This window comes from Pipra filicauda, unplaced genomic scaffold (genome assembly GCF_003945595.2).
Source record: "Pipra filicauda isolate LSUMZ 115617 unplaced genomic scaffold, ASM394559v2 scaffold601_size279085_pilon, whole genome shotgun sequence".
Taxonomy (NCBI): domain Eukaryota; kingdom Metazoa; phylum Chordata; class Aves; order Passeriformes; family Pipridae; genus Pipra; species Pipra filicauda.
Window position 1 is genome coordinate 257,993 of NW_024104756.1, and position 21,095 is coordinate 279,087.

At 54.1% G+C, this 21,095-nt stretch overlaps 1 protein-coding gene across 2 annotated transcripts in view; it reads left to right on the forward strand.

The window, feature by feature from the left end:
* The window catches only part of MEGF6 (multiple EGF like domains 6), a 68,078-nt gene extending 47,109 nt beyond the window's left edge, over positions 1–20,969 (forward strand). For both annotated transcript variants that reach the window (XM_039388046.1, XM_039388047.1), the window contains 23 exons: positions 4,612–4,737; positions 5,571–5,693; positions 6,121–6,243; positions 7,804–7,941; positions 8,386–8,508; positions 9,023–9,145; positions 9,251–9,421; positions 9,631–9,762; positions 9,898–10,026; positions 11,603–11,731; positions 11,863–11,997; positions 12,308–12,442; positions 14,024–14,149; positions 15,061–15,192; positions 15,614–15,742; positions 16,115–16,246; positions 16,565–16,693; positions 17,282–17,410; positions 17,901–18,029; positions 18,313–18,441; positions 18,627–18,755; positions 19,987–20,115; positions 20,382–20,969. In XM_039388046.1, the coding sequence (XP_039243980.1) occupies positions 4,612–4,737; positions 5,571–5,693; positions 6,121–6,243; positions 7,804–7,941; positions 8,386–8,508; positions 9,023–9,145; positions 9,251–9,421; positions 9,631–9,762; positions 9,898–10,026; positions 11,603–11,731; positions 11,863–11,997; positions 12,308–12,442; positions 14,024–14,149; positions 15,061–15,192; positions 15,614–15,742; positions 16,115–16,246; positions 16,565–16,693; positions 17,282–17,410; positions 17,901–18,029; positions 18,313–18,441; positions 18,627–18,755; positions 19,987–20,115; positions 20,382–20,548 (3,047 nt within the window). In that variant the 3' untranslated portion in view covers positions 20,549–20,969. The remainder of the gene's footprint in view (positions 1–4,611; positions 4,738–5,570; positions 5,694–6,120; positions 6,244–7,803; positions 7,942–8,385; positions 8,509–9,022; positions 9,146–9,250; positions 9,422–9,630; positions 9,763–9,897; positions 10,027–11,602; positions 11,732–11,862; positions 11,998–12,307; positions 12,443–14,023; positions 14,150–15,060; positions 15,193–15,613; positions 15,743–16,114; positions 16,247–16,564; positions 16,694–17,281; positions 17,411–17,900; positions 18,030–18,312; positions 18,442–18,626; positions 18,756–19,986; positions 20,116–20,381) is intronic.
* The last annotated feature ends 126 nt before the right edge of the window (positions 20,970–21,095 follow it).

The window sequence follows — 21,095 nt, forward strand, 5'->3', positions numbered from 1 at the left end:
CATCCATCCATCCATCCATCCATCCATCCATCCATCCATCCATCCATCCCCCTCTTTTCTGGAGCTCCCTGCCCTCAGAGGCTGCAGGAGGCTCCCGGCTCTGTGCTGGGACAAGCATGGAGCTGGGCTGTAGGAAGCTGCTGGCAGGCCCAGCAAGAAGTTTTAGAGAGAGAAAGAGCCTTTTGCAGTGATTTTTTCTAGTTAAGGTCCATCAAAGCATGGATCTAATTTTTTAAATGTTTTCTGACCCCCACAAAGCCCACACAGGCTCCGATGATGAATCGGCGGCACTGCCTGGAGTGGGATGCTCTAGAATTCCCCCAAAATGTGCTGGCGTGGACAAGGCAGCTTTCCAGGGCTAGCTGGTACCTGGGCTTGTGACTCAGGAGAGCACAAAATGAGCTTACAACCACCTTAAAACCTGTGACTCAGTTCTCACATCATCTCTCCATCACTGCTGGTGCTCCGGGTGCTCCGCTGGGCAGGATTCCTTTGTTGCGTCTTTGTGGTTCAGATACAGCAAGTCACTGCTGAGGGAGGGAGGAGAGGAGCAGCCACTTCTATTGAAAGTGAAACAGAACAAAAAGGGGCCTTGCACGTCCTGGAATTACCTCTGTGTTTATCAGAACCACATGGGCAGGAGGCAGGGAGCACATCTCCGGGTCCTCCTCCAGCGTTTCAGCGCAGGGATGCAGGCCAGGCCAAGGCAAGGGATTCAGTGGGAGCCAATTGCTTTTGTTGGCCTGTGGAGTGGAGAGATGGTCTGTATTAACACACAGCATGTTTCTGGAAGTTGTCTGAGGTTAGGATAAATCAGTTTGGGATTACATGATGGATCCCTATTTATATTAGAACTTCAAATGAAGAAATCTCAAATACGGCAGCGATGCAATGAACAGAAGGACTGTGCCAGGGGGCTTGTGTGGGCTTGAACCGTGTGTGCAGAGGGTCAGTGTCCATGTGTGCTTGCTGGGGCTTTTCGTTTTGCAGACAACTTCCACATTTTAGAGAATTTGACCTATTCTTTGCCCAGTCACACATTTTTCAGCCATTTCTTGGAAGTGATGGGTTTGTGTGATGCTGCAAAAGGGAACATCCTGCTCAGTTCTAGTTACAGCTGCCTGCAGTTATTCTTGGGGTATCAACTCACTGCTTCTGGTGGCAAATCACTTGAATCTGAAGGAAAGGGGATACAGATGGGAGAGAGGAGAAGTCAGAAGGGCAGCTGGAGGGTGCAGAGATCAGGTATTAAATCAACTCCTGTGTTAGGTGGCTTCTGCACAGACCCACTTCCCCACATGCAGTCAGTAGTAACGTCTTTTTCATCCCTCTTTATCCATTTCCCAGGCCTGAGAGGGTCAGAATCCCAGAGCAGCATCTTTCAGCAGCACTGCACTCCCCTCAGACAGAGGAGATGGAAGGAGTGTCCCTCTCGCAGACGCTGAAATATCATCTGTGGAAAATCTGTCTGAGCTGTAATTACAAAAATGTGTGCGATGTACAAGATGACACTGGATTTGGCAGCATAGTCACAGAAACGTTAAGCTCAGCAAAGCATCTGGGAATGGAAATATTTTTAGAGTGGTTCTGTAAACAGAAAAAAACCCGAGCAGTAATTAAAACAAGGCCAGCAGCGAGGTCTGCTGGCTGTGACTCTGAGGAGCCAGCTAAGGAGACCCGGAATGTAAGGCCCTAGCTTTGATGGAAAGACACCCAAAACAATTTTAGTTGTTTTGTCTTGTTATTTCTGCCTCTTATTGAATTAGTTCACATCTCAGCACAACTGGGGTGGTGCAGGAGCCCCCTGCCCATCAGTGTCACTGCGATGGCTCAGGGTGACAGCACAGGACTCGTGGCTTGGCTGCACATCGTGCCCGTGCCACTGGCTCTGTATGGCTCACGTAGAGCCAGTGGTGCCAGTTGTCTCTTGACAGAGGAGAACTTCTGGTTCCCATTTTCCCAGTGATCTGGAGTGGCCCCACCATGGCTGGGACAGCACCGGCCCCTTCGCCCTCCAGGGGAGGCTCGGGGGGTTTGTTCCTCTTTAGGAGTGGGTCTGTCAGCAAAGAGGTGACACAGAAAGAAACACAGGAGGGAGGAAAACACTCTGCGAGACCCCTGCACTCTCACTGCTTCCTTCACCTTTTGTGTTCTCTCAGCAATCTGCACAAAGCTCTCCAGCCTTACAGTGCTTCTCTCTGCTGAAATCTTGTGTGGAAGAAGAATCCAGACTTTAGTTTTTTCCACTCTGAAAAGCTGTGTGTTAGAGGGTGTTATTTAGACTTCAAATTCATCTGAATAACTGCATCCTGGGAGGTTATTTTAGATGTAAGATGCATTGGCTTGTTCTATGCTGGCCCAGTGCTTTTCCCAGATGAAGGAATGTTTTGGCAGGCATCAGCGTTGTTTTACTTCTTTTTTTTTTAAAAAAGGCACTCTAACAAGCACATTATTTATGGCTATTTTTGAATATATGTTATTAAACACTTTAATATATTGGAATATTTTTAAATGACCACCCATCTCTGCTAGAGCTTGAGTAGTGTAACTCTGACCCAGAACTTTTCAGGAACGTCCAGTGTTTCTGTTGTTTCCTTCCAAATGGATTAAGGGAAACAATGTCAGCACAACTGACAGAAACCCCGAGTTCTTGCTCCAGCCATAGGTTGTGTATGGCAAAACCTTGACCTTATGAAGTTGCTTTTATTCCCCCAAATGTTGTTCAGTTAATTAGAAGCATAAAATGGGAAGTTGGGGTTTTATAATGTTTGAAATGAGAGCGCTCTGCAGCTCCAAGTTAAGGCGTAATTTCTTGCAGGGGAACTGTGTGCAGAAAAAAGAAAATAGACGTTTTTGCCCTTTATTTTCCTCCTGAGCCAAATATTTGTTTTCACTAATGTACAAGAGCACAGACCCAACTTGCCTTGGGAATCAGAGGTGCTTTACAAGCAGAGACTTTTTCTGGCAGCTGCTTTCCAGGCTCGCCTGCTTCCAAAGCTGCGGAGGTTGCGGAGGGCACCGTGAGCACCTGAAGGATCAGCCTGGGAAAGATGGTTTTCATTAGAGATATTTTTAGCTTTCTCATAAGATTCCTCAGAGCCAGCACATTAGTTTATACTGGAGCTTAAAAAATAGGTTAGAAATGTGTGAGCCCACAACTCATTGTACTCTTCTGCCGATGGAAACTGGGGCTGGACTTCCATCCCAGACCAGGGCCGGGTTTAGCCCTGTCCCACTCACCCAGCTGTGGTGGGCAGCATGTTGTGACAGATTGGTGGCTCCTAAGAGACAGAACAGACTTTAAAGGCCAATTTCCCAATTCCCACAAGGGGCACTTCTCTTTGGGGCTGTCACTGAGATGCTCAGTGGATAAGGAATAGCTGGATTGACTCAGGAGACAGTCAGTGGTCCAAGAGGAGATTTTCATCACTGTGGAGGTGTGTAATTACCCCACGATGACTTATCTGGCAGTCCATGGATCCTGCTGCAGTAAAACAAGCAGGCAGGCTCAGCCCACTGGCTCACTGAAAGGTGCACCCATCCCAGTTAAACATCCCGCTCCTCTGCTTATCCTGCAGAGACATCCCAGACTACAGGAACAGGGAGGGGGAGGAGAAGGCTGTTTCCAGGCCTGATTAATGATAGCAGGCTTGTAAGGAGTCCACGTGTTGGGTCATGAGGTCTGTTTTGTGCTGTAGCTCAGGCAAAACCTTCTGTTTTCTGACTGCTTGAAATCCTCTGGGCTCCTTGCGCAAGGCCACACAGAAACACCGTGGCACGGCCAGGAACACCACTTGGGAAGCTCAATTCCCTGCCTGCACTTGGGATGAAATCAGAGCTCTGGCTGGTGTATGTCTGGGTGCTCTGGCTGGGTGACATTGCTGGTCAAGCCCACATGTCCCAGATTTCACACAGAACATCCGAGTCAGAGCCCTGAGCTGAGGGTTGTTATGGGACTTCTGCTCATCACAGAGCCAGAAACTCAATTTTCCATATCATTTTATCACAGGAAAACCTAAATATGCCTGAACACAGCTCCCTGGGCAGTAATGACTTGAACTGGCTGTGGCACTGCACCTGCAGTGACTGCCTTGGAACAGAGTGATGGGAATTCCAGCAGTAATGTGCTGACATGAGAAACCTGCTCGCTGACACGGGGCCCTTTGGAGAGGGTGGGTGCCTGGCAGGAAACGTGCTGAGTCCTGGCTTCCCTGCCAGGTAATGCTGCACAGGACCTAGACCAGACCCCTGTGTCCTGGTCTCACCTTCCAGGGGAGCAATGGGATCTCTTATGGTGAAAAAGAATTATTTGAAGTTCCTGCCCAACACTGTTGAGCTGATCTTGCCTTGAGAGAACAGAGTCCCCATCCTCAGGGTCTCTCTGGCACGGGGCTGAGTGGCCTCTCCTGCACTGCCCACAGGTTTTTGCAGCAACACCTCCCACTTCTTGTTTGTGAGGCTGGCCATGAACTTGTTACTTGAGCACAGGCTGAATGTGCCCCAGTTTTAAATTCTCTACGTCTTAACAGTGTGCAGTTTGCCCTGGTCCTGCTCAGGAGGCTCATCTGGGTGCCACTCTCTTTGTGACAAACGTGTCCCTCTGCCCCACAGCTGTGAACTCCTGTGCCCTGAACAACGGTGGCTGTGAGCACGACTGTGTGCAGGTGACGCTGGCACAGCACCGCTGCCAGTGCCGCCACAACTTCCAGCTGCAGGAGGACGGGAAGCGCTGTGTCCGTGAGTGCCGGGGGCACGGGGGGGCAGGGGGGGCAGAGCTGCCATCTGGGAGCTGAGGGACAGGGAGCACACACCGGCACGCTCAGATGTCCAGCAGATCAGACTGGGGGGGTTTCCAGTAAAAACTCTGTGTGTTTTGTTGTCATGGACATATCCTGCAGCTTATTCCAAGGGATAGGAAGAGCTGGAGGAGCGCGGCCAACAAAAATGAAATTGTCTGAAGGCACAGGCTGCTGTGAGAGTGGAGGATCAGCAGCGTGTGGCAGCAGGATGGGATCCTCTCCCTCAGCCTGGAGACAGCTCTCTGGCTGACCTGCTCCTGGCTCAGGAGGGAGAGAAGCCAAAGGGGACAGAGCACAAGGTTGATCTCGTCATTCATAGCAGCTGTCATTCAAGAGGCAGGAGGGGGGAAGTCTTTAGCTGTGAAGTTGCTAAGGGAAAAGGAACGACTGGGATATTACAAACGCAGAAGTTGGAGGGGTTTGGAGCATCTGTCCCGGTCCTGGAGCAGGTCAGAGGTTGGCAAAGCTCTGGGTAGGAGCACTCGGAGCAAATTGCCAGCACTTGCTGCGTAATGTCTGCAGAGGGATGTGCCCGTGCCAAGCTTCTGCTGGGAGGGTTTTACAGGATCTCTCACCGTGTAAATCCTCCTGCCCCATGGAGCAGTTAAGGGGCAGGAGCAGGGATTCTCTGCCCGGTGCAGAACAGGCTCTCACAGACAGCAGCTCCTCTGCCGGGCACAGCTGCTTGGGGCTCCGTTCTCCCACAGAGCCATGAGAGCCAGGGGGTGTGTGTGGACTGATGCTGCCTGTCTGCTCTGCTCTGCCCTGCAGTGAGGAACCCCTGTGCCGACGGGAACGGGGGCTGCCAGCACCGCTGCCACGGCCACCGCGGCCGCGCCCGCTGCGAGTGCCACCCCGGCTACCGCCTGGGGCCCGACGGCAAGGCCTGCGAGGGTGAGTGCCCTGCCCTCCTGCCCTCCTGCCTTCCTGCCTTCCTGCCCTCCTGCCCTCCTGCCCTCCTGCCCTCCTGCCCTCCTGCCCTCCTGCCCGGGAGGGACACTCCTGTGTCGCAGGGGCTGGGGGGGTGTTCTGTGTGAACATGGCAGAGGGATGCACACGGCAGGGATCGCTCAGTTGGGGTCCATCCAGGAGCCCGGCTCGAGCTCTCTGCAGCAGCCCCCAGTTTCATGTGATCCAATTTCCTGGGGAGCTCTACAGCAATTCTGAATTCTTAACTGTGTCTTTGTTGGTCTGGACCCCAGTGAAGAATTCAGGGTGCGAAAAACCAGTTAAAAACCCTCAAAAGTTAGTAACAGCAGTCCCTTTGGAAGAATGTTTATGGCTCAGCCTGCCTTGCTCACTGTTTGCTCACCTCTCACAGATGTGAACGAGTGCCTGACTGGACTGGCCATGTGTTCACACCAGTGCCTGAACACACGGGGCTCCTTCAAGTGCACCTGTAACCCGGGCTACGAGCTGGGGGCGGATGGCAAGCAGTGCTACCGTGAGTACTGCGGGACACGGGGCGGCCTCTGCACGTGTTTGTCACTGTCCTCCCTGAACTGTCAGGGCCAAGTCAGAGCAGTCTTTGCTGAAGAGTTTCACAGGCAGCTTTGGGGCTGTTTACTCCCCCACCAAGATAAAAAACTTGGTCTGAGCTTAAAAGTCGTCATGAAGCTACTTTAGCTGGTTTAGGCAATTGATTTGGGGCCATTTGGCTCCAAACAGGCCAAGTTCTGCTCTTGGGGACTTCGTTGGACAAGTTCAGTCAGCTGCAGATGTGTCACTGGAGGAGGAATTGGGCCAGTGAAGGGATCACATCTGTTCCCATCAAGGAAAGAAATAAACACTGTGATGCAAGAGTGAGCCAGGCTGTCTGTGCAGCTTTGTTCAGCTGGTGCACGTTCAGGACAGGCTGAACCAGAGCTATCAGCACCAGCAGCCCCTTATAGATGTACACCACAGGGGCAGTCCCAGTGCTGGCAGCTGGTGTTACTGGGAGCTCTGATGCTCCACCTGTGCAGCTGGACCTTGCCAAGGGTACAAGGCTAAGGCTTTGCAGGCCATAAATGAGTCTTGAAAGGCATCACACAGAGCACTGTGAGGAACCAGGCTGATGAGATGGTATTTAAGAGCCTAAAGATGTACACAACTCCCTTCCTAGGAACATGGCTGGCCTCACACCATGATCATTGACACTGCTCTGGGGCCAACTACAGAACAAAGCAGCCTTCCCACATGAGAAGTGTTTCTCCCTGCCCTTTCTGCATGTTTCTTTTGTGCAAAACCTTGCTTGTGCTGCATTAATAAGAAAGGGAAAGAAAGGGATGATAATCATGTTGTGAACTCTGGAATATAGTCCACTGTGGCACATCTTTTGTTTCTGACAAGCACAGATCCATTGGGAAGCATCAAGCTGCCTTTCTTTATCCTCCTTGGGCCTGAACACATGAAAAACTCAATGTTCTTGAAGGCAGAAATTGTTTTCCTGAGGTTCAGGACTGAGTCAAACTCCGTGAAACAAGTTCCTTTTAGTTTAAGAAAGCTTAATTAACTAGACAAGTTTACGGAACCCTTGCCAAGCTGGGATGATCTATGGCTGCGATTGATGTTCGTGCCGACCATTTCTGACATGTCAGGAACTAACGATTCTCGCTGTAGGCATCTGGATGTTTCCCCAGTTAGCTGTGTTCTGCTGCTCCCATTTCTCCCTGGCACCAGAACAGCTCTGCTCTGAGGCTGAGCCAACTTTTGGTTGGCAGCACACGCTGCAGCTTGGCAGGAGCGGGAGCAGTTTCATCCGCAGCCTGTTCATCCCAGAGATTGTCCAGAGCCTGCTCCACAGCTCCGTCCCTAAGAGGCTGCGTGAGATCCCTCGGTTTCTTTTTATACCCCGTTTCCCAGCCCAGCAGTGGCCTCTGTGCAGAGCTATTTCCATCCTTTCCCACTGCAGATCCCCCTCCTCAGCAGCGATGCGGTGCCAGGAGCTGGCTGGGGCGCGGCACCGAGGGCAGGCACAGGCCAGATGTGTCACACGGCGCCCTAACCAGTCTGCCTTTTCCAGGGATAGAGATGGAGATTGTGAACAGCTGCGAAGCCAACAACGGGGGCTGTTCCCACGTGTGCCACCACACCAGCTCTGGCCCAGTGTGCACCTGTAACTTCGGCTTTCGGCTGGAGGAGGACCAGAAGTCGTGCACTGGTAAGGCAGGGAAAGGTCCAGACCTTGAGTTACAGGCACATCTCAGGTAACTCTGAGGGTCTCTCTTGGCTGCACTAGCACACTAGCTAGGATAGAAACAGATGTGAAGGGAGACATCCTCAAACCTCCACTCAAGATATACTTGGACAGCAATTATGATTTCCAAACTAATTAGATTTTCCCTGATGAAACTGCTCTAAGCAAGAGTCAGTGTTACAGCTGGGATCACCTTGTGTGTAAGCACAAAAAGCCTGTAAAAACAGTCTCAAACTGGGAACCACAGTGAACTTCCCACAGGCCTTGAGGATTCATGATTCAAGAGGAACTCAGGAATACTGGCTTGGCATTTGGCTCAGTAAAAGCTCACCAGAACTGGTCAGGGAGTAATTTAACAGTTCCTGTCACCACTGTACAGTGTATTAACACCCTTTGTGTTTTATTTAGATATCAATGAGTGTGACACTGGTTCTCACTGTTGTCACCAAGACTGTTACAACTACCCTGGGGGCTACGAGTGCTCCTGCCATGCTGGGTACAGGCTGAGCACGGATGGCTGTGGGTGTGATGGTGAGTACCAGCCTCTCACTGGGCTCCAAGCAAACCCTCTCTGCTGAGACACTGACTAATGAAGCTTTTAATTAAAAGAACAAGAAATTGTCCTACCTGGTTGCAAGCAGCCAGGCATTTCTTCCAGCTTCTCCCAACCCATACCAGTTTCCCTGCCAGCTCTCTGATGAGTCACTTTCTTAGGAGGGAGAATGTAGGGAAAAATCCCCCTAATAAGTTGTTCTCACTACCAGAGCTCTCAAGGACATTTCACAGGGGAAGAGCCAAACTCACCCCCCTGTTTCTACACAATTAGTGTAGATGGCAACTGAAATGGAGCACATTTTATGTTGAAACCTAGGTATCCCTAATCCCTGAAGTGGTTTCACTCCATTTTTAGAGTCAATGGCTTCACATACTTAGCAGAGAGGATGCCATCAGCCTGCTCACTGCTGCATGGCCAGATGCATGTCCGGGCCCCTGTCCTGCACAGGGGGACTGCTCCCGTTACGCCGGAGTCTCCCATGTTTTGTAGATGTGGATGAGTGCTCTTCAAACAACGGTGGGTGTGAACACACATGCCAGAACCAGCCAGGGTCCTTCCAGTGTGGCTGTGAGATTGGACACAGGCTGGACGAAGACCGAAGGAGCTGCATCTGTAAGTGCCTTGTCCGTGGGGCCACGGGCACCTCCCCTCTGCCACCCGGCCGAGCCAGGGCCACATGGCCTGGAACTCCTTAGCTCTGCACCTCCCCTTTTCCAGCCCTGGAGGACACTGTGGAAGCTCTGGATGGTCGGCGCCCCGTTATCCGCCCGATCCCTCACGTCGCCATCCTGCGAGATGAATTCACCCAGCTCTTCAACGACGACTACGAGGAGGAGGAGGAGGAAGAGATGGAAGCAAGAGGGGAGCACACGCTTTCAGAGAAATTCGGTGGGCATTTTTGGGCAGCAGGGACCAATGCCATGCTTGGAACTCTTCAGAGTTTGTTTGTGTTGGGTGAACACACCCCCAGACCTGTCGAGTGCCTTTCCTGTGTTTGGCTTTGCCGCAGCCGGAACACGGGGGTTTCCCTGCCCGGACTCCCAGGGATGCTGCGGCCGCCTCGGGGAGGTTCTCACCCACGGTGCCTCTCGTTGCAGTTTGCCTGGAGCGCACGTTCGGCCCCGACTGCAGCCTGACCTGCGAGGACTGCGCCAACGGAGCCACCTGCAACGCCGAGGGCACCGGCTGTGACTGCCCGGCGGGCTGGACGGGCACCCTCTGCAACCAGAGTGAGTGGTGTTGGAGCAGCGAGGGAACTGCATTCCCCCTGCCCCGGGTGTGCTGTGGGGGCAGCCCTGGGGGGCTGGGGCAGCCCTGGGGGGCTGCGGCCGCCGGCTGAGCCCCGTGTGCCTCTCCCTTCCCAGCTTGCCCGGCCGGCACCTTCGGCAGCAACTGCAGCCAGAGCTGCCGCTGCCAGAACGGCGGCTCCTGCGACCCCACCACCGGCGCCTGCCGCTGCCCGCCCGGCGTGGCCGGGGAGCTCTGCCAGGACGGTAAGCACAGCACTCGTGGGGGGTCTCACCTCGCTGCCAAAAGGCAGGATGGCACCTCTGTGGGGCCCCGAAGTCACACACCAAACCCGGGACCCTCCCCAGCAGTTTTCTTTTCTCCCTGCAATGCTTTTCCATGAGGAAAAGTTCCCGGAGTGCCAGCTGTGAGTGCTGCTCCCCAGCTGGTGGAGGTGGTTCTTTTCTGGTTCTCTCAGTGTGTTAGCAGAGGGTTTGCCATCTCTTGGTAAATGGCTGTTCTGGCCATCTCTGATGCCACTCTCAGATGTCCCAGTTGTGCTTCTCTGAAGCCTGAAAGCGTTTCCCACAGGATGCCCTATGCTGGTCCCCTTGTAGCTGTTCACTGACAGCATCTTTCAACACTCTTGTTGAACCATCCCAGTGTGAGCTGCTCCGACACATCCCTGCTCCATGCGACTCTGTTGGTCACTGAGTTTTGTGTGGAAAAATGTCATTTTAGTAAGGAAAAAGTGGTAAAGGAGACTCTTCACCCTCAGAGCAGTGCTCTGGGGAGTGTGCTTGTCTTTACACTGGAAGACCCTGTTTGCTACACAGTGGTGACTGGGGGCCAACATCTGTATTTCATGGGACATTCAGGGGCAGACATAGAAAAGAATGTCAAAGCCACAATTTCCATGGTAAATTTCCATGGAAACCATGGAGGTATTCTCCCCTGAAGAAAACCGTAAGCCCTGAAAAGCTGTGATGACAGTAGTTACCCACAGTACCCAAAGGAGGTGTCACTGCTGGTGGGGTTCGTTTCTCGCTCCCAAAGGGTTAAAATCTGGGGGACATAATCTAAAAACCCAGAAAGAGGGAGACAATCAGAGATGCAGACAAAAGGACTTCAGTCACATGTTGGGAGCATATGGGAACTATTACTGAAGGAGAGGGAAGCAGAATGTAAATGAACACGAGGTACCCCGACCTTTCCTTTCTGAAGGAAGGGGGTGATTGAGGGGGACAGAGAGAAAACAGGAAGGTAAAATTAAAATAAATGATGCAGAATTGCTCTGTTGTCCCAGGGTGGCATTTCCTCTGCTCCTCTGTTTGTAGGGAGAAGGCACATGCTGCTGGGCAGCTGCTGGCCAGAGTCTTCTGCTGGCACAGCCTGTCTGCCATGTGCTTCCAATATCCAGATCTTTTGCATAACAGAGAAAAAATAATAATTTTATTCCCTTAATAGTGCAAATATCACTGTGGCTTATCAATAGGAGCAGCCTCATGGGTTACTTTCTCACACAGAAAAGCCTTGACCCCTCTGAGCCCTGTGGGTGGGTTATTTCTGGCCCAGCAGCACAGTAACTGGTGAGTGCAGAGCTGATGGGTGCCCTGGAAGCAATGCAGGGACTGGCAGCAAGTGGCATCCCCTGTGACACTGCACAGGGCCAGCTGATTTTGAGCAGATACAGGGAATCTGGTGGTCTCACCCTGCCTGCATCCCTTGCCCTGGTGCATCCCTGGCCTCACACAGCTCTGATTCTGGTGTGTTTTTCTACTGAAAGCCAAATGTCCATCTGAAACTGGCTCATCTTCCCAGGAAATCTCTCTCTATTACTAGGGTGCCCTAAAGGATTTTTTGGGAAACAATGCAGGAAAAAGTGCAACTGTGCCAACCGGGGTCGCTGCCATCGGATTTACGGAGCCTGCCTGTGCGATCCTGGCTTGTACGGCCGGTACTGCCACTTGGGTAAGCCTGTCCTCATCCTCGCTGTCCTCGCATCCCAGCCTTCCTGGGCACTGTCCCTGGGAAGGGCCGTCCCTGGGAGGCGGTTTCTGTGCCTCGCCCTGGGTCTCTGACCGGCTTTTCCCTCCCTCCAGCCTGTCCCAAGTGGGCGTTCGGCGCGGGCTGCTCGGAGGAGTGTCGGTGTGTGCAGCCCCACACGCGGGACTGCGACAGGAGGGACGGCTCCTGCCACTGCAAGCCCAGCTATCGTGGCGAGCGCTGTGAGACCAGTGAGTGCCCCGGGGTGTTCCTGGAGCATCCCCCTTCCTCCTCCCACAACCTCTTTCTCCCGCATTTATTTTTTTGGGGGAAAAGCTCTGCTTGCTTTCCGCCCTCCCGGGCTGTCTCACCTCTCGTTCCCTTGGGAGCACACCTTGCTCACACTTGGTCACGTTCAGCTGTCACCAGGACCTGTGTGGGGTGGGGACACCTGTAACTGCTGGTGGTGGAGCTCAGGAGGGTGCTCAGCAACCGGGGCTGCAGCTCTGCCGGGGCAAGGAGTAATTCCAGACCTTTCTCTTGAACTGTGGCTGCTCGCAGGCTGTGACCCTGGCTACTATGGGGATGGCTGCAAGAAGAAGTGTGGCTGCTCCCCGGGAGTGTCCTGTGACCCTGTCACTGGAGAGTGCCAGAAGGAGTGTCCCCCAGGGTACCACGGGGAGAACTGTGACCAAGGTAAGGCAGGACCGTGCAGGGCAGCTCTGCACATGGGGTTTTAGAGTGCTTGACTTTGTTCAGACAAAGGTGCTTTGAGTGAACCTAAAGGCAGTGAGTCATTGGCACGAGGTGATTACAAAACATGAACACAGTGCTTGGAAAAGAATGACTTCTGCCAACCACAGAGAGGAGCAGAGATTGAAAAATCAACCTCCTCCTGCTCTTGTGGGGCTGGATCCTCCTGAATCCACTTCAGCTGGTTGGGTCCCACAGAAAATGCAAAAAGTTGGACTCTTGAAGTCCACACTTGAAGACAGACTGCAGTAGAAGACACTGCATGGAGAGGCTGGCAGTGGCCAGAATCTGGACTTGGATTCAAGCATCTTGGGAGTTGCTGCACTAACTGCTGTTTAGCCAAACACTCCATCACCCCAGCCCAGAAATTACAACTGTGAGCCTCATTAATCTGCCAGCACAGGGTGATGGTGCAGAGCCCCATCTCCCACAGAACATGGGCTGTTGGTCAGAACGAGAGCTGCAGACAGTCACAAAAATCCCAATGCAAGTGCTACCGGAGCTCCATAGGAGGAGAGAAGGCAGCAGCTCCTGCAGGGCTGTGTCCCTGGCAGGGTCTGGCAGCCCTGAGCCCCCTGTGGTGGGACACTGTGGCCCCCGGAGCCCCTGGAGCCCCCGGAGCCCCCGGCGCCTTGGCGAGCTGGGCGCTCCCGCTTGGGATATTTTTAAAAAGAGTAAGAAAGGAGCTAAAGCCTGTAGGGGGGAGTCACAGGAAATAACACAAATATTTGTATAGAAATAGTAGGCTGTTGGCTGTTGTTGGGATCTGGAAATTATTAAAGGGTGAAGACAAACATCTGCCATCAATTAGCAAAGAGGAGGAATAACAAAACCTCCACTGTGTCACTGGAAGTCGAGGCGCTGGTGTGCGTTTCCTCCCTGGTTTGTGCCGGTGTGTTTGCCTCTGCTGAAGCCTTACAGAACACTGGTTTTGGTGAGAGTGGAGCTCTTGGGGGAGCCTCAGAGAGGATTGAAGGATCTTTGGGTCTGAGCCCCTCGGTCTGCACGTCACTACCTGGCTGCTAAATTGTGTCACGGGACACAAGAGGGAAGGAAAAGTGCCTATTCCTCATATGGATGAGGATGCTCCTTCTTCTTTCCTTTACATCAGTGTCCTGCTGCAAACCTGGCTGCTTCTTAAAATCCTGGTGCCCAGATCCTGTAGACATTCAGGTGGGGAGGTAAAAGCCCTCACGGGATCTTACAAAAGTCAGAGGTGGTTCAGTTTGGGACTCCCCTCTCCATGTTCTGCACCCCAGCCCAGAGAGAACAGCGTGGCTTGGGAAGTCATTATTTTGCAGAGTCCTGTCCACAGATTGGAGACCTCCAAGATTGTCAAGTCCAGCCTTTGACTGAGCACCACCATGCCCACTAAATCACGGGCACAGTCCTCCCTGGCAGTGTGGGAACCTCTCACAGCCGGGCTATTCCCTGCAGACTCCTTTGAGCTGTGGGGCCGGGTTGGTAAAAACCTCTGGGGCACCTCGGGGGGGGGCAGTTCTCACCCTGCTGTTCTCCCTGCAGAGTGCCCCCAGGGGACGTTTGGGGCGGGCTGCAGGTGGCCCTGTGCCTGTGGAGGAGCTCCCTGTGACCGGAGCACGGGGCAGTGCCACTGCCCGCCCGGCTGGATGGGACACGACTGCGGCCAAGGTGAGCAGAGCGGAACGTGCTGAGGGAGGGATTTGGGTGTAGAGCTGATATTTTGCTTCTGCTAAAGTTAGTTTCAAAAATACGCAGTGCAATTAGAATAATCTTCATGGAAAATTAGAGAAAGTGCAGCTTTTGATGGTAAGTTCTAAACAACAGCCTGGGCCAGCTCTGCTCCGCTGTCGAAGCCGAGGGAAGCACGATGAAAAGGATGAAGATATTTTCAGTTGTTGCAGTCCTTAACATAGGAGAGGAATCTTCCCTTACCAATGTGTGTTTTTAATTGCCTTCACCAGATTACTCCTTAGCTGCTGGAAAACTAGAGAATCCGAAATTAAAAGCTTTTTCATGATTGTACATTATTACAGCAGCTGGAAGGCATTAGTCACATATAGATGTCCTGCTCTGAAGGGTTTGGCTGAGCAGTAAAACCACACATGCACAGTGCTTACCATACATTTTGAGCTGCCTTTTTTTCCAGGCCCTGGAGCAGCTTAGGAGCAGTTGGAGAAGGATTCTTGCCCTGGTTTTAGCAGTTCTTAGCCTTTTGCTCCTCCTGTGCAGCTCACAGCAGGTCTGGGAGCACTGACGTGCTGTCCATGGTGTGACAGCAGCTGCAGGGACCCTGTGCCAGCAACACCATTTCCCAGAGAGAAGCCCTTGAAGCTCCCCACGAGTGGATGCAAATCCAAAACTGGCATGGAAGTCCTGGAGTGAGCTCAGAATAGCACTTACCAAGGGCTTGCACACTGTTTGTGGAACAAGCAAAGCCACGCTGTGCTCGCTGGTAGCCACATGTTGCTGAACAAAAGTCCATGTCTTGCATGAAGGAGAAAGGAAACCCAGAAAACCCAGAAAACAGCCCCCACCTGGGCTCTGATCCTAATGCTCCCCTCTCTCTGCCCATGCTCCAGCCTGCCCTGGGGGTCGCTGGGGGCCGGGCTGCCAGGAGATCTGCCCTGACTGCGCCAACGATGCCCGCTGTGACCCCGCCACAGGAGCCTGTGTGTGCCCACCCGGCTACACTGGCCAGCGCTGCCAGGACGGTGAGTGTGGGCTGCAGCAGGTCCCTCAGCCGGGATGTCCATCTCCAGCTGGAATGAGGGCTATTTCGGTGGACCTGGAGCACCTGCTCCAGCGAGCAGAGCACCCAGCAATGGACTGGGCACTGCCGCGCTCAGCAGAGCAGGCTGAGCACTGGGCACGGCTCTGTCACCTCATTCCTTGGAGCATGGGCTGGGGGCTTCCCTTAAAGTCCCTCTAGTCCCATCTCCACAGAGGTTCTTTCTGTGTCAGCAGAAAGGGAGGCAGATGAGTCCCCTGTCCTGTCCAGCCCAGAGCTGAGCACCCGTGCTCAGAGTGCCAGTGTCAGTGCCTGCGGCTCTGCCCAAGCACCACGGTGCCCTCAGGTCTGTCAGGATGGGGTTCCAGCAGCCATCTGCACTCAGTCCCTGTTTCCCTTGGCAGTGTGTCCTCCAGGCTGGTTTGGCTCCGACTGCCAGCTGAGCTGCAGCTGTGGGAACGAGGGACATTGTCATCCGGTGACGGGGATGTGCAGCTGCCCACCTGGCTGGATGGGGCACAACTGTCAGAGAGGTACAGCATCACTCCTGGACCACACTGACCTGCTGTGCCAATCTGTGTTGTCATTGCTCCATTCTCATCCTTGTGCTCTACCTCTGCCAGGGAAATCTCTCTGGAATCCTTTCCTTTTCCCTGTTCTGTCCAGCTGGTGCCTCTGGCCTTTGTGCAGGAGGCCGGTTTGCAGAGTGAATTCACATCAAATGTGAGCCAACGTGGCACCCGCCCTCACTGTCCCCCTGGGCTCTCTGCCCAGGGACCTCCAGCTGTGTTTGTGCCCAAGGGAACGTTGTGAGGGACGGGAAGGCAGCGCTGTGCCCGCTCTGTGCTCTCGTGGAGGCCGAGCAGGTGGGGTACACAAGTGATGGGGTCTCTCCTGTGTTCCAGCCTGTGACGTGGGGCGCTGGGGCCCCGACTGTGCCCACGCCTGCAACTGCAGCAACAGCGACGGCAGCTGCAGCGCCGAGACCGGGCAGTGCCTCTGCGATGCCGGGTACATGGGCGGCCACTGCGAGCACAGTGAGTGCTGCCCCTGTGCCCTTACACCCAGCCAGCTGCTGCAGATGTGCTCCAGGGACAGGCATCGGTCTGCTCCAGTCCCCATGCCCGAGCTGTGATGCCCTCCCAGTCCTGATGCCAGATTGGCTCCGTGCCGAGGGTGGTGGGGTGATGTGGGTACATATCTGTAAGGGGCAGGGTAGAACCCGCTGGTCGTTATAAAAAAGCAGCTGCCAGATACTCTTACTCCGTTCAGAACCTGGTCCCCTGCCATAGCATAGCTTCCCTGGGACCCTGGAAAGGACAGGCTCCTCAGTCTCATTTCCTTCTGCTTTCCAGAGTGCCCAGAAGGATGGTTTGGGCTGAGCTGTCGGCACCAGTGTCAGTGTGAGAACGGGGCAGCCTGTGACCATGTCAGCGGGGCCTGCACTTGCAGCCCAGGCTGGAGAGGAACATTCTGTGAGCACGGTGAGTACCTGCACCTGGAGACCACGACCCACACCTCCATCCCACAGGGTTTGTGCTCCCTGTCTGACTTTACTATCCTGTTACAGCAAAGGGAATCCCTCAGGATGGTCATGGGGTGAACCACATGTCCTCAAGCTGCTGTCTCTGCTTTTAATTCTGGAGGGAAAATGGTTAGAAAAAAAAAAAAAGACTAACAAAATGAAAAAAAATGAAAAAAGGAGGGAATGCAGTGGATGCACAGCTGCCCTGGTCCCTGTGTGTACATGTTGCACACAGGATCTTGGAACAGCCTCTTGAAAGGGTCCCTGGTGAAGGGATCCCACCACCAGCCTGTGCAGTCTCTTGGTGGTCAGGAACCTCATGGCATTTGTCTCCTGATCCACCACAGTTCTGTCTTGTACCTGGAATGTCCAGAGTGGATATAGATCTAATATCTGCTGCCCTGCCAGGAGGGAGCCCTTCACAGTGGTCATCACACCAGTGCAGCCTTATATCAGCCAAAAAGGCCGCCAAGAAGCACCTTTTCTGCGGGGAGGTTTCCAGCTCTGTATAGTCGTTTTGTGAGGATTTCTCCTTTGTTTTCCACAGCCTGTCCCGATGGATTTTACGGACTGGAGTGTCGGCAGAGCTGTGACTGCCTCAACGGTGCCCACTGTGACCCTGTGACAGGCCAGTGCCAGTGTCCCCCCGGCTGGACCGGCCCCCGCTGTGACCAGGGTGGGTGTCTGCGGCCAGGCACCCCCCTCTGTGCTGGGGTGGGATGGAGAGAGGCAGAGCTGCCCTCCATGGGCACTCTGGAGCCAGTGCTGTGTCTTTGCTGCCAGGTCATAGGAACCAGAGGTTTGGGTGACCGTTCCCCATCTGTGATTTTCTCTGGGTGGAGTTTAATTCTGCATGGCAGAGGAGTATTTGGATTCAGACTGGGAGGCTCTGGCTGAGCACACTGTGGTTGGATGCAATGAGGGCTTGGGCATTCAGTAAAACTACTTCTAAATAGATTAAAAGGATGTAACTCTGATGATAACAGTGTCAGGGTGTCATCGCCTGTAGGACACATTATTTCTCCTTAGCACCATAAGACCACCTCACACAGCAGCCGAGCACCAGCGCTGGGTCCTCTCCCAGCCCCTGGGATGGTTGGCAGGAGCTTGGCTGCTGTAATTCCTACCTGCTGCCTCACAGTCCTGCCTGCTCTGCTCCCCCTCAGCGTGCCAGGAGAACAGGTATGGCCAGAACTGCAGCCAGACCTGCCACTGCTTCAACAATGCCACCTGCAGCCACGTCAGCGGCCGCTGCCTCTGCGCTGCCGGCTGGATGGGACCCACGTGCCAGCAAGGTAATGCTTCCCAACCCAGCCTCTTCCCCTGCCAGCCTGTGTAGGGATGCCATTCCCTTGGGCGGGTGGAGTGCCATTCCTGGGGTAGAATGCCACTGCCTCTTGCCAAATGTCATCCTGTGGGCAACTGAGCAGCCTCAGGGGGTTGTGGGCTCCTCTCACTGCGGCAATAACGGTGTTGGTTTGTACCAGGCCATCCACCCATGGCTCTGGCGGCTGCTGCAGTGTTGTGCCTGCCTTGAGGTGTGCCCTGACTGGCACGTTTGTCCTCCTTTTCCCTCAGCCTGCCCGTCGGGTTCCTTTGGGAAGAACTGCCTCCAGCGCTGCCTCTGCCAGAACGGGGGCACGTGTGACCCGGCCACGGGGGTCTGCGCTTGCCCCGCGGGCTGGACCGGGCTGGCCTGCGAGCTGGGTGAGGAGCAGCCAGGAAACCAGCCCCGGGGCAAACGTGTCCTGGTCTGGACTGGTTTTGCTCCGAGGGCCAGGGGTGGGGTGCAAGGGGCTGGCGGTGCGTGTGAGTGGGGTGGTGGGTGCTGGAACGGTGGGAGCTGGGACGGGGGGTACAGGACAGTGTCTCACCCTGTGCCCCTGTGCCAGCCTGTGCCCAGGGCCAGCACGGGGCCGACTGCCAGCAGCGCTGCGAGTGCCACCACGGGGGGCTGTGTGACCGCCGGACGGGGCAGTGCCTCTGCCAGCCCGGCTGGACGGGGGACAAGTGCGAGAGCCGTAAGTGGGGCACGGGGGCCTGGCCGTGGGCATCGATGGCTGTGTCAGCACCCAGTGCTGCACAGGGAGGGTCTGGGGGCCAGGGAGGGCTTAAGCAAAGACATAAAATTCTGATTTCAGCACTGCAGAGAGCTGTCAGGTGCCCTGGTTTTGCCCGCTACTGTGCTTTCTCCTTCCATAGAATCGCAGAGCGGTTGGGGTTGGAAGGGACCTTAAAGATCCTCCAGTTCCAACCCTGTCTAGTTCCTTTCCTCTGGAGGCTGTCCTGAAAGTGGTGGTGCACACACAGAGGCTGCACAGCAGCTGGTGGGAGAGGGATGGGGCTCCTAAGGGCCCAGACCCCCAGGCATCAGTTCCAAGTGGGGCTGAAGGCAGGACAGCAATCCTCTGTGGTGAAACCTAAGTGCCAAGTAAGGATCTTCATCTCTCCCATTTATTATAAGGGCAACAGAGGATCATTTCCTTTCCATTCTTCCTTCTGTGTGTCCCTGTTTCACACTGACCCTCAGGGCCTGGCTTTGGTCCCAAGTCCCAGTAGATCATTACATCAGTCCCTCGGTGGTTCCTGTGCCTAGAGGTGACACACACCCCCTGGCAATCCCCTTCCAATGAGGAAGTGTTGAAAAGGCTCTTGGCCTTCAGAGCAGCAACAGGGACTTCATCACGTATCAGCACACCAAGAAGACGCCCACAAGCTTCTTCCCTTTCAGGAGTCACGATATCTCTTGGCACATCCTTATATCTGGGTGTAAAGTTCAGTGCCAGCACTTGCCAGCTGAAGTCTGGCACAAGGGAGCTGCCACCAGCCACTCTCAGGTTTCTTGCTGGGAATGTTTTTCCCTTCAGGAGGCTGGAAACAGCTTGCCTGGCAGCTGAGGCTTGGCCACACAACTCACCTCACTGGATCCTGCCTCATCCCAAGGCACAGTGTCCCCTCCCAGCGTCCCCACACCTACAGCCCCCAGCAGCAAGGTCCCTCAGTACCAGGCAGTGATAAGCAGTTCTAGAATTTCTTTCAATATAAATTAATGAAAAAACCCACACCAAATGAAGAAATTATATTAAATTTTAAAAAACCCAAGCTGGAGTCCTGTCCTTGTCCAAGGCTGTATTTCAGGCTGCTTGTGTGAGCACACAGTGAGGTGTGTGCCTACAGACACTGCTGGCAAAAAGCTCCCATGGCACTTTTTTTGGGTGTAACTTGTCCTCTCTCCCATTTTCATCCCTGAAGCTTGTCCAGAGGGGCGGTTTGGGGCACGCTGTGAGGAGCTCTGTGACTGTGGGGACAGTGTCTCGTGCCACCACGTCACCGGCGCTTGTGACTGCCCCCGTGGCTGGAGAGGCCGGCGCTGTGAGAAGGGTGAGGAACATCTCTGGGCAGGGGGAACCCAGGGAAACTGAGGCTCCTGCAGAGTCTGGGGGGGAGGGAAGCTTCATTTTTAATAAGAATTACAAATTGTGGCAAAACATTTTGAGACTGTGACACAAGGTGCTGCCGGGCTGGCTCAGCACTGTGGGCGAGCACTGGGGCAGGGGCTGCCCCTGGGGCTATGATGCCTTTCAGGCATTAACCATAACTTAAGACCCAGGCAGGAGGCTCACATCCCAATGTTTGTTTTCCCACAGCCTGCCTGCCAGGTTCCTTTGGGAAGAACTGTGCCAGCCGCTGCACCTGTCCCCTGGGAGTGCCCTGCCACCACGTCACCGGGCAGTGCGGCTGCCCCCCGGGACTGACCGGCTCTGGATGTGAAAAATGTAGGGAGACGGCAGGGATCCTCTCACAGCTCTGCTGACAGGCTCTGGAGATGGCAGGGATCCTCTCACAGCTCTGCTGACAGGCTCTGGGAACGTGACGGGTCAAGCAATTCCTACAGAAAATACAGGGGGGGGGAAAGAGCGAGAGCTGTGCCAAGGAGCAACTCCCAGTCTGGCAGCTGGGTGCATGCCTGCGGAATGTTAGCGGGGCAGAGGGAGCCAAGTGGGAAATCAAAACTGGGTATTTATCCAGAGGATTAGCAGTAAATCAGTAATAAAATGAGCTCCTGTGAGTATGTGCAAGTCTGGAAGAGACAGAGGCATGTGAGCACATTCCTTACCCAGAGGACAGGGCTGGATTTGCTGTGTCCGTGTGTGGAGTTTGCGGAAATGCGAGGGCAGGTAGGGCTGGCACAGAAAACTGCATCTAATACCTTTAAGTACTTGGTTTTCCTTTAAATCCAAGTCTTTCCTGGAGTCAGGGAAGCTTTTGCATGTGGGTCCCTTTGCTTTTTGGTGGCAGAGAACTTTTGCTGTCATAAAAAGCTCCCTAAATCCTGACTAAAAATAAAAAAAAAAAAAAAA